The sequence below is a fragment of the Engraulis encrasicolus genome, chromosome 1 (assembly GCF_034702125.1).
Source record: "Engraulis encrasicolus isolate BLACKSEA-1 chromosome 1, IST_EnEncr_1.0, whole genome shotgun sequence".
Taxonomy (NCBI): domain Eukaryota; kingdom Metazoa; phylum Chordata; class Actinopteri; order Clupeiformes; family Engraulidae; genus Engraulis; species Engraulis encrasicolus.
The window spans coordinates 41,668,068-41,683,227 of NC_085857.1; the positions used below are offsets into that span (position 1 = coordinate 41,668,068).

Consider the following 15,160-nt stretch of genomic DNA (forward strand, 5'->3'; position numbering starts at 1 on the left):
GGCTTATAAGACGCTCTGGCAGTTTTTGACAATATTTTATTATTCTATTATATAGGAAGTGTGTTTCTGAATCTCTCTCTCTTTTGTCTTACTGATTGTGGTTTTCAGTTACCAAAAGAACCCAGATGCAAAATCTTTGCAAAAAATGAGAAAATGCCGCAAAATCTTTGCAAAAAATGAGAAAATGCCGCCACAAAATCAGACATTTTGACCGCAAAAATCACAAAATCCCAGTGCAAAATCCTGGAGGGACTGGCTTGTAGGCATTATTGTTCTTTTTTAAGCACTTCCTCCAACATGTCTGACATGTACCATCCCAAGCTGCAACCAGCACTTCACATCCTATGCAAATACCACATAACATTAGATGGAGAAAACGACTGCATCAATCTATGCTTCAAGTTGTCTTTCACAAACACAAACGTACATAATGTTAATTTAATTTAACTATCACACACTCACACACGCTACACATTAAAACTCACTCACAAACACGCTAAGCTAGTGATGATACACGTTTTTCCCTGAATATTAACGTCAGTTGTTCTACTTCCACAAATGAGTAAAACAAAAAGTCACAATGCACAAGGGACTTGGAACAAACATCACAGACACACTCCAAACAAACATGATCATGGTGTGATCCAGCCTCTATCTGTATCAGGGCTGGGTGATGCTCTGCACTCCATTCTGGGGGATGCTCCTTCATAAAGGTTTATGCCTCGTTCAGACCAAGAGCGAACTACGCTGCCTGGTAGCGGAGGTAGCAGAAGAAGTTTCGCCTTGAATTCGCTGTATTCGGCATTGACATGTTTGTATTCGGCATTGACATGTTTGATTTAGCTAATCACATAATGGCTCTGGCTTGACATTCGTTTATTTGAACATTCCGATTGCTTTTCGCCGGACTGCGTCATAGCTCATTTCCATAAGATTAGCTTGACTTTAATCGTTAAAATTCGCTCTGGTCGCTCAGTTCGCTTCGCCCCTGGCGAATTCGGCCTGGTAGCGCTGGTCGCGTACCCTCCATAGAGAAATAATGACTTCCATTGCTCCGTTAGCGTAGGTCGCTCTTGGTCTGAACAAGGCATTAGTACTACTTACATTCTTCTGTAGGGATATTCTCTATTAATGCAAGAGCACTATGGGTATTTTGATGGGGAAATAAAGACAAAAGAGTAATTTATGATCTCTGGGATTGGTGACGCTCTGTGCCCCAGTATTGGGGTAAAATGTAGACTCACAACATGCTTCTTACATTCTAGGTACAATCTCTGGGAGAATTTGATATTCTTTTAATACAAGTACATAAGTGCCCAAAGACTTTGTTTTACATAAGGAATAAAGCTGCAATGACTCATAAATGAGTATATTAATGACTCAAAATTAACTTCAGTCACAGGACCTTCTTCTTGGAACCCCCCCACCGCACTCCCCAAGTGTGTGTGTGTGTGTGTGTGCGTGTATGGATGCATCATGTAGGCCTACTGTGTGTGTGTCTGTATAAATGCATCATATGTGTGCCTGTGTGCGTGCGTGTGTCTGCATGCGTGTACGTTTCAGGCCTGCAGCAGCTGCTGTGCTAGCGTCTGGAGTTGTTCTCGCTGCTCGTAGAGGTACATCTGCGTCTCCCACAGCATGTCTACCAGCACCGCGTCACTCACCTCGTCCAACATCACCTCCGCGGACAGCTGAGGACTCAGCCTGCAGTGCACACACAGACACAGGCAAAGAAGAAATTGCTTTTAAAGACAAAATCAAACAAATATTTTCTAGTCATGGCTATGACTACTAGATAGGGGTGTAAATAATACCGTAATCGAAATGTATCGATATATCACGATATAATCTGACAATCGAATCGAATCGCATCGTATTGTGGGGCATTCTTAAGTATCGAAAATAATCTGACCCCAGCTGACCCCTGCCCAATGCCCTAGCTCCATAACATAATAGAAGAGGAAAAATAATTGGAAAAAGGTCTAATCCAATCGTATTGTATCGTATCGTGGGGCATTCTTAAGTGTCGAAAATAATCGAATCGCATCGAATAATAAGATATCGTACGTCATGGGAGCTGTGATTTACACCCCTAATGACTACTCCCCTTTGTTTCACACAAGGCAGGGCCACCGATAGATTTGCGACAACTGTAATCACATTATTATTTATTCATTATTTAAACCTTACATTGTTCTAAGAAGTGATCAGTCTTTCATTAAAATACATACAAATGTATTCCAACCATTTCAATGATTATTATTTAGCAATGTGCTGTTGGGCATGACAAATTCTGCCCCACAAGCAGCCTCTTGTGACCTTGTTCTCCATTTTGCCCAAAGGTTGGTGGGATAGCCACAACACACCCCAACTATAAGTCAAGTCAAGTCAGCTTTTATTGTCAGTTACTTCATATGCACAGATCATAGAAGGAAATTGAAATTACGTTTCTCTCTCTCTATACCATGAAAGGACATAGACATACGCAGGACTGACATTTACAGACTGACATCAAAGTGCAAGACAGGACAAGTTACAGTGATGGACCAATAGCAGTAAAGTGATGAAGTAATAAATAATAACTGAGCATTTAACAACCGGGTGTTATAATACAGCGTACAATGACTCAGTGAATAGGGAGAACAGAGGTTCTTCCTCATCTTTAGAGATAGTCACTCCCCACCTCTGCCCATAGAGGGCAGCAAAGTAAACTCACAAGCACCCTTCACCCTGTTACAAGCTGACTGGCCTACCTAAGAAAACTAGCACCAACAACTAAGAAGTTTGAAGTTGATTTATTTAACAAAGGGACAGCATATATTAATAGCATTTAAAAAAAATGCAAAATACAGTATAATATAATGTTATAGCCATAAGGCTAATTTCCATATTTTGTACCTTGACAGCTCTGATTGATTCATTTTTCATTAAAAAATAAATAAAAACACAAGTAGATGGCAAAAATCAAAAACATGTTGTCATACAAAAGAATCCAGTCTGTGTTTGTGTTTATTTACAAAAAAAATTAACAAATAAAGAAGGCCATGATGAAACGATTATGGACAAGTTACATTGAAGGTGATAATAAAAAAGGACCGTTGCTTTCTATACAGTAGTATGTTCGAGTTCTCAAAAGTGGGCACCGGTGCCACCACCCATATTCACCGACTACTAACAGATTAGATGACCCCATCTGAACCAGCAGAAACCCGACACACACACACACACACACACACACACACACACACACACACGCACGCACACACGCACACGCGCACACACACACGGGGACGGGAGAGCTGGCGAAGGAGAGGGAGAACAGGCGGAGGTGAAAAAAAAAGAAAGGATCATGAAGAGAGGCAGGGGTAGTGGAAAGAGAGGAGGGACGAAGGGGGAAAAAACAAGGACAAGAGACAGTACACGAGCGGCAGCAAAGGGAGAGTGCATTGTTGGAGAGGAAAAACTGGAGGTGAAAGGCAGAAAGACAGAAAGAATGAAAGGATGATAGGAAGACAGAAAGAAAGACAGAAAGAGAGAACGAATTGGAAAGATTGAAAGAATGAAAGAATGAAAGAAAGAAAGATAGAATAGAAGAAAGATAAAATGAAAGAATGAACGAAAGAAGGAAAGAAGGAAAGAAAAAAGAAAAGAAAGAAGAGAAAGATGTTGGAGAGGACAAAGAGAAGCCAGGGGGTTGAGAACAAAGGGGAGCAGGGAACAGGATCGGACAGGGGGAGAGAAACCAGAGAGGGCCTGCAGCGATGGATGAAGGGATAGATGGAGGGAGGGAGGGATGGAGAGAGGGAGCAGGAGAGAAAGGAAATGAGAGGGGAAGGAGAGATGAGCGGGTGAAACGAGAGGAGCGCTTGCAGCAGGAGGAGGTTAGAACACATCCGCGGGGCTTTTTCCAGTGCCTTTACAAAGCAGCATGGACTGCATTGGTCTGGGACGATGTTGTTACTGTATTGCATATTTGTATTGTTTGTGAAGCACATTGAGTTGCACCTGTGTATGAAATGTGCAATACAAATAAACTTGCCTTGCCTTGCCTATGTTGCACTATCTTTGAGGAGATTTTATGGGCATTAGTATTGAAATAACATGTTCTATTTCAGTGAAGGCACAGGGAGCACTTGAACATCTGATATTAATGTTTCTAGTGATGATCATCCACCAAAGCACAGTCCGGTAGAAAAGTACAACATCTTAGGACTTTTCCATTCTCCAGACTTTGTTTCAACAAAAACATCAGGATGGGATCAAAGAAGATCAAAGATCATCTCAAAGAAACAGGGGTGATGCATTCCTCGTCAAACTGGGGGCGCTGCTGTGACGCATCACGCTAAAACACAGTACCATATTCGGGCGACCAGGGTTTGAATCCAGACCGATAATCTCCCAACCCTACCCCTAGCTCACTCCCACTCTCCTTCTGTCATCTCTTCACTGTCCTGTCTACATTAATGGCATAAAAGCCCCACACAAAAAAAAACATTTGAAAAAAAATGAACCCAAACTGACCTGTGGTAGATCATGTCAGTCATCTCACACCAAGCCCGAGCTCTATCCACCGCACAGCCATCCGAGTCTGTACACTGACAGAGAGAGAGAGAGAGAGAGAGAGAGAGAGAGAGAAGAAGAAGAAGAAGAAGAAGAAGAAGAAGAAGAAGAAGAAGAAGAAGAAGAAGAAGAAGAAGAAGAAGAAGAAGATGATGATAACGAAGAAGTAGTAAGAGTAGTCGTGAGTATTGTCACCCATGGGGGAAATTTCTTCTACTACGTGGCGCATTTGACACGAGGACAAGTCAATACAATACATACAGTACATTCAGAATTGTATAATCGTATATTGTGCAAGTCATTGACCACCCATAGCAGACTTACACAGTCCACCAGCATCTTGCCCAGCTCTTTGGCCCCGACGAAACTCTTGGCGAGCTCCAGGGGGTTGGAGGGCCGGAAGACGTCGACGGAGCTCACGGCCACCTGGGGCGGCTTCCCCGTGCCCAGCGACACCACCACGCCCAGCCCCTTCACCTCCGACACACGGCCCTGAGGAGAGAGAGAGAGAGAGAGAGAGAGAGAGAGAGAGAGAGAGAGAGAGAGAGAGAGAAAGAAAGAAAGAAAGAAAGAAAGAAAGAAAGAAAGAAAGAAAGAAAGAAAGAAAGAAAGAAAGAGAAAGAAAGGAAGAAAGAAAAAAAAGAGAGAGAGAAAGAGAGAGAGAAAGAGAGAAAAAAAGAAAGAAAGAGGAGAGAGAGAGAGAGAGACAGAGAGAATCTCAGATGATATTCTTGTTTTCAAAATGCCTACACTGCAAACATACAAAAATGTTGACATAATAGTCTAGGCAATGGGTGAAAAAATCGCTCGCAAGGTGATAAAAGCATGAAACTTGGCACAAGTGTTCATTAGGACATGCTTATCAATTTCAGGGGTGGAGCCACCCAGAATTCAATGTTGCATAGCAACGGTTGCTAGGCAAAGCATTTTCTTAAGCAACCAGCATCACAGATATAGTTTCTTAGCATGTTTGTGGTGTCATGATGTCTGTCCATGTTCATTAGGACATGTTTATCAGTTTCAGGGGTGGAGCCACCCAGAATTCAATGTTGCATAGCAACAGTTGCTAGGCAAAGCATTTTCCTTAGCAACCAGCATCACGGATAGAGTTTCTTAGCACTTTTGTGGTGTCATGATGTCTGTCCTTGTTCATTAGGACATGCCTATCAGTTTCAGGGGTGGAGCCACTCAGAATTCAATGTTGCATAGCAATGGTTGCTAGGCAAAGCATTTTCCTTAGCAACCAGCATCACGGATAGTTTCTTAGCACTTTTGTGGTGTCATGATGCCTGAATCTACAGTACTTGTCCTAATATAACTGCAGTAATGGTTGGAGTTGATATACCTTCAATATCGGAGATAATTTCCTCTTTGTTATTCTTGCCATTCTAACTCGTTCTTATATTGTGCTCATCTAAATTAAAGAGTTTAAACACTCATACAATTTTACAGTTGCTATTCCTGTATCCAAAGAAAACATACAACATACAACAAACATACAACATTTAGGAATTACAAATTCCTGACAGTAAAACACATACAATTCAGATAATAACCATAGACAATGCTTGCTTGGTTCACACCAGACCATACCACAAGTTAGATATGGTCTGTAGACCGCCTACTGATTTCTCATAGAGAGGAGTGGTTTGCGATTGCTAATGGCCATTTATTTGCTGTTCTCATTAAGTGTTATCATTTGGTCTATATGTAGCCCATAGCCAATTGTGTCAGTTACTGTATATTGAAACAAACTGAAAGGTTCCGTTTTTCAAGTACTGTAATACACGTCATCATCTTTCCACCCCTCCCCACTTGCTGATTGGCCCCCAAGATCTAGTTGCCTCGCTGAGGGATAGAATCAATGGACGCTTTTCAGACTGGAATGTGCAAAGCAACATAGGATTTCCCAGGCTAAGACAACACAACTGATACTGTGTAGGCAGCAGTGGCTTAAGCACTCATTCAAACCCAGATTGTCTGTTTTGTCTAGATTCAGCCCATTAATGTTAAGTAAAGATTAGGTTAATAAGAGTGTTTTCTTTGCATTTCATGACTATAATCTGCTGCTATTAAACCATATACTTTTAGACAGACTCCATTCATTTTGAAAACATGTTACAGTTGTCTAAATTTTTTGTAACACATAATCCATTTAGGATTTTATAATTAGTTCCTGGGTATGCATGTAATCACTTTGTCATTTGACACAACACAGGCAAATGATGTTGTTCATGCAGGCATCTTTCTTTCCTAAATTGTAATTTTGTGCTCTGAATGATCAGTATGCAGTCGGCACATGCAAAATGCAGTGAAATAAAGAGAGGCCTGACTTGAAGTGACACTTAAAGCCCCTCATTACTACAAATGTGTTCAAGAAGAACTTAAGTGAGAATAATATTCACATAATTGCAATGCTTTGTGGTTTCTAGAATGACACCAAAGGAGTCACAATGTCCCATTTGCTATATAACCTTTAATGTATTAATACAGTGATATAGCGAAGTCAAGATATACACATATCATACCACAGAACTGATTAAAAACTGTGTTGTTGATGTTTGTTGCTCAGGAATGTTCATTGATTATGAAAGGTCATAATCATACATATTGCAGTATTTGAAGCATTATGATGCATTATTTTAGTGATATTAGGGCAAGGAGTCAATATTTAGACAAAATTGCTGGGCACTGTATTACTGATGCTAGTTGCTAATGAAGATGCTTTACCTAGCAACTGTTGCTAGGCAGCATTGGATTTTGAGTGGTATTTAGTGATATTTGGGCAAGGAGTTAATATTTACACATCATAACACCACATAATTGCTGGGAACTGTATTACTGATGCTGGTTGCTAAAGAAGATGCTTAACCTAGCAACGGTTGCTAGGCAACATTACATGCTGAGTGGCTTCAAGTAACATTAGGGCAAGGAGTCAATATTTAGACATCATAAAATCACAAAATTACTGGGAACTGTACTACTGATGCTGGTTGCTAAGGAAGATGCTTTACCTAGCAACGGTTGCTAGGCAGCATTACATTTTGAGTGGGTCCACCCCTGATATTAAGTAATATTAGGGCAAGGAGTCAATATTTAGACATCATAACACCACAAAATTGCTGGGAACTGTATTTCTGATGCTGGTTGCTAGGTGAAGCATCTTCCTTAGCAACCGTTGCTAGGCAACGCTGAATTCTGAGTGGCTCCACCCCTGAAATTAATAAGCATGTCCTAATGAACATTTGTGCCAAGTTTCACGCTTTTATCACCTTCCGAGCGATTCTCCCATTATATTGCACCCATTGCCTAGACTATAAGTCGGACTAGAAAACAATCGGGCCACATTGGGTAAATGTGCAAAACCTACAAGGAACACACACTTAGGTAGGCTCATGGGGTGTCTTCCTTGATTTGCTTTACTGGACAAGTGAAATAACCCACCTTTCTGATGTAAATACACCCTTTTAGACAGCGTTGTAAAGAACAATATAGTCAGTATAGTTTTTTTTCAACTCATAAATAATATTACTTTGATTGGGTGAAGTGAGAATATTGTAATTTGAGTTCTTAAACACAACTCTGGGTGCTACTACTGGGCAGTCATGGGTGAGCGGTTAGGGCGTCAGACTTGCATCCCAGAGGTTGCCGGTTCGACTCCCGACCCGCCAGGTTGGTGGGGGGAGTAATCAACCAGTGCTCTCCCCCATCCTCCTCCATGACTGAGGTACCCTGAGCATGGTACCGTCCCACCGCAGTGCTCCCCATGGGGCGCCACTGAGGGCTGCCCCCTTGCACGGGTGAGGCATAAATGCAATTTCAATGTGTGCAGTGTGCAGTGTTCACTTGTGTGCTGTGGAGTGCTGTGTCACAATGACAATGGGAGTTGGAGTTTCCCAATGGGCTTTCGCTTTCACTTGGACTCATCACTGATTATGTGTCCAAGTAGCACCCATAGGTGTATGTAAGAACTCAAATTGCAATATACTCACTTAACCCAATCAAACTAATATTATTTGTCAGTTTGAAAAGAAGAAAACTCACCAGAACCACACAATATGTCAATCCCAGGTTCAGAAAGGGAAGTCCCTGCCACGTTTTCTTTCTTACCCAGGTGACTTGCCGAGTAGCTGACCTAACAGTCTCATTAGTACCCATTACGATCCGCTGACTCCGAGCCGGTTGGATCAAATTCGCGGGCAGGGTTTTTACTTTCTGGACCCCGGGATCAACCAGCATGCACTCTGTCCTTCCAGCGCTTTGTTAAAATGGTGGATTTTTAGCTAGTACACATCTGGTTAGGTCAACTTTACAAAAGGGGTTTCTCCTTCTGAATCCAGGATTGACACCTCTGCCACCCACATTAGTCAAGAGCTACAGATTCACAGATATTGGAATACATTTATTTCACCAACGTGGTGCCCGTGGGCCATCCAGGAGCTTCTGAGGTGCCCACCAAGGATGTTAATAAACAGTCACGACTACAAGATTTTAGTCACAGTCAATGCTTTTCTTGATTTAAATATGAAATCATTTATTTATTGCCAATAAATAATATTTATCATTCAATCTAGTGCGATTTGGGAATGATGTCAAGACATCAGTAGAGGATTTTGTATGAAAGTAGCCCTTGGGTAGTTCTCAGTTACCCAGGCTCCGCCTCAGTGCGCAACGCCTTCGGCTCAGCTACACTCACTAAGGCCAGGAGTCTGGATTCCACTACAGCAGGAACTCCACCCACTTTGTCGGGAACTAATAAACTTTGAGCATTTCCAACCGTTCTGGATAGAGGTGTGTTCAAAGCAGTGACGTTGTTTAAGCAGAGACGTTCTACTGGGGACTAAGAAATGCTTAGCTTAAACTTTGGCTCAGCCTGTTCTACCCTCGACCAGTAGCAAACCAAGGTAGGTGGGTCAACCATGCCGTTTAAGAATGTTAGTTGTTATGATCTTGGTCAGACCAAGTCTCAAAGAGATTTGAAAGTCATGATGATAATCAGATCTCAGTAGCCCTCGGGTAGCCCTTGGTAGCCCTTGGTAGCCCTTGGTAGCCCTTGGTAGCCCTTGGTAGCCCTTGGTAGCCCTCTGACCCAGAAAGGTTGTGGAACCCTGTACCTAATGTATTGCAATATCATTTTGTATGTAACAATATACTGTACATAGTTTTGTACTTTAATGGGTAATTATCAGCAGCTCCAGACCTGTCCTTTCAGGGCTTTGTTGTGGTGGTGGATCTCAGTCATGGCGTCCAGCGTCGGGTTATTGGCCAACAGGCCTCCGTCAAGGAAGCGCCCCATTGGCCGAAAGTAAGTAGGGGCGGCACCACTGGAACGGGCTGCACGCCAGACTAGTTGCTCTACAGAAGATGGGAGAGAGAGAGAGAGAGAGAGAAAGAAAGAAAGAAAGAAAGAAAGAAAGAAAGAAAGAGAGAGAGAGAGAGAGAGAGAGAGAGAATGATTGCATCATAAGGGTTTTGAGATATTATCCCTTTCAAACCTTTTCTGTTGTTAGATAAGGTATTGTCCACACATGACTATTGGAAAATATTTCCCGACGGGCGAACAACACCCCGGGACAATACATTATCCCTTACATAAAAAGCTGCTAAAGATGGGAGAGAGAGAGAGAGACAGATAGAGAAAGGAATTGTGATATTAACCCTTCCCACTTCCCACAGATGATTGTTCTATCTTTGTGGAGCCAAAACCACAATCCCACCACACACACACACAAATGCACACACACACCTTCATCCGTCACCTTCCTACGTTTTCTCTGGGGCTCCACAGTGTATCCCACAACCAACACATCCTCATCTTCCCATCCTGAAAGGCACAACACTTAACACACTGACACAAAAACACAACAACACAAACACAGAACACCTAAAGCAGTACAGGGATGCGAGGGGTGCGAGGCAAGCAAGGCTAAGAACATACCTGCTGTTTGACCAGGTGTACAAAGTTCCTCAAAGAACTTTAAGTTGCCACTGTGAGGCCAAATTGTTCTTGTGGAAACGTTAAAGCAACACTCCGTTTTTTTGGACACAGGACCTCATTTCCGAGTCAACCAGAGTGTTAGAGGTGTGTCCAGATCGTTTTTTTGAAATTCCATGCAGTCCTTGTAAAACCACAGGTCGATGTTGCTAAGCTAGCGCAAGTTATCCACTTTTGGTTCTGGGAAGATCCCCCCCAGTTACTTAATGGCAAACAGAGGAGGACTCTGAGGAACCCAAGGGTTCTTGAGTTTCCTGACAAACCTTCAAGAAAATCTTCCAAGAACTATTTTTTCACCCAAAGGGTTACCCAATGTGGCAGTCGGACATTTCTTCCAGGACGTCATCATTGTTACAGTGTGTCATATACACCTTACAGTAACATTGCAGACACATCTGACGACTCAATCCTACAACTGTGTGGAGGAGTGTGATGGTATTAAAGTTCACATCTATTTCTGGCGGATGTGACAGTTGGTCACTCAAATTCACAAACCCATCCTCATCTCGCACTTCAGTGTCAATATCGTGATTCGAATTAAGTCACCCTGATGCGTGACAATGCACCAAATGAATGTACTGTACATAGCATTATGACAATCATGATGAGCACATGTTGATAACAACAAGTATATTCTTAGCCTAAAGGGAAGCAGCGATCACCGCTGAATCACTGCTATCTGCACAGCCACCACCCACACCACCAAAACCATTCCATGCAGTTAAGAGCCATTCAAATCTACAGCTACACAACTATGACTGCATTTGCATACACACTCGGAAAGTTAACATAATAATGTTATCAGGAAGATCAATAAGCAAAGCATGTGATGAACACCACATTGTCTGACCCTGCTGTTTTAGCTCAGAAATTATCCAAATTATATCGTTCAGCATGGCATTGCTGTTATTCAAAATGTGAACACCATTCACTAAAGTTAAAAAAAAATGTACAGCTTTGTAGAGTAGAGTATTTAGTTAAGTGTTTTTATCATTATCTTTATGGTTATCACTGTAGATGTGAATGGACCTTTGGTCAGATTCAAACCCTGAGCAGAGATCACTTCCCACTGACATTATACTGTAGACATGGTGATCAAGTCTCAAAGGACAATCATGATTAATATTTGAAGAGTTCAGATGCAAAACCCCCTAAGTGCCTTTTCAGAAAATAATCTTAATTCATGTTTATTTAATACAAAGCTATCAAAATTGCATATTTTTGTATTTTATCTATGTAATATAACTATTTATATGTATTATCAAGTACATGAATGTAAACCAAACCAACAACGGGGTTCTCTAAAAAATATAGAAGGGCAGGTCTTCAGAAATGGAGTTAGGGGGTTTTGCATCTGAACTCTTCATTTGTACTTGTCAATAACAGCAAGTAAATCCTTTAAGTATATTTGTGAAGTGGCCTGCCTGCCCAAGAATAAGCACCACCATCACTGCCCAGTCACCACAACCAAAACCATTCTATACTGTTAAACAGACTCCTGAATAATGTTTACATTAATCTGACGTTATACGGTAGACTTTGGGGATGAAGTTACACACATGCCTGAAAACAGCTGCAAACGTGAAGAAGTGGTTTGTGCAACCGTTTGCAGACATGCGACAGATCGACCGGTAGACCTGACACACATGCTGCTGATGTACAGCCATTGTGGTCACGCGCTACACGCTACTCAAATAAAAAGCAGTTGTGCTGCTCTCCGCACACTCTTCTGACGCTAACGCTTTAGAGAAGAATAAGAGGCCTCATTCCTTTTTTTGTTTGCTGACCACATCCTGTTTGGAGTATGAGAATATCTTCCGAGCTTTGAGAGTGAAATCAAGCTTGTGGACTTTTGGTGAAATAATACATGCTGTTCTGTCATGGTACATTTGTGCAGAATTTTGTCAGTGTAACTCGAGTCCACGTTGGTCAAATATCGCACAACTTTGTTCTTCCAAACGTGTGAATTGTAAACGGAACGCAGACCTCAAATGTATAACTTAGTAGTTATTAGAGGGGTGAATCTTTGACTCTTAAAGCTCTATTCAAAGGCTATGATCTGATTCAGGGGCAACTCATTTTATTAGTTTATCAGTTTATTATTTAGTACGATTCGATTCGGTATACTTGCATATAAGTCATCGACCGATAGCCAAGGCAAAAGTCTTTATCTGTACACCCCAATATTGTTATAATTCAGATGTGAATTTGAGTAATTATTAAGAATCAGTTTTTTTTCAGACAGTGGGATTCAGTAACCAATAAGCAACACACCATAAACCACTTGTGCAACTTACAGATCTCGCAGTGCTGTTTCATTATTAGTGGTGCACTTGCATTCTGCAGAATCACAGCTTCATTCGAGGTACAAGGAGAGTCATTTTCTGACTTAAAAGTGTGAAATGGTTTTCGATGTGGTGCTGCCATGCCTGATGGGGGGATATGAGTAAGAGAGAGAGAGAGAGAGAGAGAGAGAGAGAGAGAGAGAGAGAGAGAGAGAGAGAGAGAGAGAGAGAGAGAGAGAGAGAGAGAGAAAGAAAGAAAGAAAGAAAGAAAGAAAGAAAGAAAGAAAGAGAGAGCAGGGAAGCGATACACACTGAGAGAAAAGCTCAAACAGAGAGCCGACTGTCTTTTGGGCCCATTCGACCTCAGCTGGCAGCTTTGAAATGAGGTCAGATGAGATGGGACTCGATTGGACACACCAGCCGACAAATCAAGAAAGTGGATATTTCAAGTCTGCCAGGAAGGCAGCTCCTGCAAAACCTTTTAATGCCATGACTACTGTATCAGCCATTTTTCGACTTTTCGATTCCCTCAGTCCAACAAATCTCCTTCCCATTCTCCTTTGACATCCTGTTAACGCATAACCTGGCAAGCTAGACTTGTATCATGAATGAATGAATAGTCTGGGGTACTGGTCATGATTTTGCTATTAGAATGAGTCTACCATTGTTTCCTAGGCGAATTAGCAAAGCAAGCTGTAAAACGCTCTCGCTCTCTCTCTCTCTCTCTCTCTCTCTCTCTCTCTCTCTCTCTCTCTCTCTCTCTCTCTCTCTCTCTCTCTCGCTCTCTCTCTCTCTCTCTCTCTCTCTCTCTCTCTCTCTCTACTAAGTCAAATTGAATGGATCCAAGAAGAATGGATTTTTCTTAGAATGTTTTCTGCATTGCCATGTCTGGTGTAGCCAATTGCACTGATTGCAGTGGAAGATAATTGTTACGCCATACAAGTCTTTGACCTCCTAAGGCATCTGGTGTAGCCCCCGTGCCAGAGACTAAGTGGGTGTTTCTAGGCTACTATAGGAGCATACCCTCTGGGATGGTGAGAGGCTTAAAGGTGGCTGTGGAGGCGTACGGTGGGCTGTGCTGCAGGGGCGGCGGAGTGTAGTTCCGGAAGATGTGCAGCTCCCCTGGGTGTCTGTCAGCCAGGACACTCGTCACCATCACCCTGGAGGAGGAGGGGGAGAGAGAGAGAGAGAGAGAGAGAGAGAGAGAGAGAGAGAGAGAGAGACCTTTAAAATGTCTTTATTTAATACCATTTACCCATCATACATTGTCACAGTACAGCCACTGACCAAAAACAGACCACCTCCCCCCTATATTCAGCTCCCCATTCTCCCCAACCTCACATAACAACCCCCCCACACACCAAATGTTTGAACATTTCTCCACATCATTGACCAAGTGATAATACATGTATTCCACCTTGATGCGAGAGAGAGAGAGAGAGAGAGAGAGAGAGAGAGAGAGAGAGAGAGAGAGAGAGAGAGAGAGAGAGAGAGAGAGAGAGAGAGAGAGAGAGAGAGAGAGAGATATCAAAGAAAAGGAAGAGGGTGTGGAGAGGACCACTTCAATAAAAAAGGATGATCCAAAACAAATCTGTTAAGTCAGCAGCAGGATTCGAGGACAGTAACTGCACTTGAAGTACATGGTGAAAACTAATCCCTTAATAGCATGTGATCTCAAAAGCCAGTGTGAAGAGGAGAGGTGAGGAGACGATAGAAGAGGGCAAGTCTATTAGTCTGTGAAGAGGAAGACAAGAAAAAAGGTTCTCTTGAAAGAAGAGGCTGTTGAGAATGAAGAGGTGGACAAGGTTAACCAATCAAGTTTGATAAAAAAGAGAAGTGATACTCTCTTGGGTAGATAAAAAAAATCTCCACATACAAGGGTTTCATTGATTGCAGCAACTGGCGGAGCCACTAAAAGGGCACACATTACATTACATTACACTTAGCTGACGCTTTTACCCAAAGCGACTTACAGTAATTTCAAGTTAAGAGTACTGGTTACAGTCCCTGCAGCAGTGTGGGGTTAGGTGCCTTTCTCAAGGACACCTCAGCCACGGAGTGAGATAGGGAATGGAAGGGTGGGATTCAAACCCGCAACCCCTCTGATCTAAAGCCCATCTCCTTAACCACTAGGCCACGGCTGCCCAAGTGACACTACAGTCAGCAGACGAGACTGAAGTCTGTAGCAAGGGTCTGGTGATAATTTGAGTCTAACTGTCAGAGACTAATCTCTCTTTAAGCCGATTAATAAAAGGAGAGCATCATTAGTTTATGGATCAGACAGGGTTAGGGAGTGAAAGCTGTGTGTACGCTGCAGTCT

At 42.3% G+C, this 15,160-nt stretch overlaps 1 protein-coding gene across 2 annotated transcripts in view; it reads right to left on the reverse strand.

Annotated features, from left to right (window-relative positions):
- Positions 1 to 259: 259 nt before the first annotated feature.
- pla2g6 (phospholipase A2, group VI (cytosolic, calcium-independent)) overlaps positions 260 to 15,160 on the reverse strand; it is a 33,388-nt gene continuing 18,487 nt past the window's right edge. The window contains exons 13-18 of one of the 2 annotated variants that reach the window (XM_063202435.1): positions 13,864 to 14,000; positions 10,307 to 10,384; positions 9,761 to 9,915; positions 4,885 to 5,052; positions 4,522 to 4,595; positions 260 to 1,704 (exon numbers count right to left, since the gene is read on the reverse strand). In XM_063202435.1, the coding sequence (XP_063058505.1) occupies positions 1,560 to 1,704; positions 4,522 to 4,595; positions 4,885 to 5,052; positions 9,761 to 9,915; positions 10,307 to 10,384; positions 13,864 to 14,000 (757 nt within the window). In that variant the 3' untranslated portion in view covers positions 260 to 1,559. The remainder of the gene's footprint in view (positions 1,705 to 4,521; positions 4,596 to 4,884; positions 5,053 to 9,760; positions 9,916 to 10,306; positions 10,385 to 13,863; positions 14,001 to 15,160) is intronic. The other variant, XM_063202442.1, reaches the window with a different exon arrangement.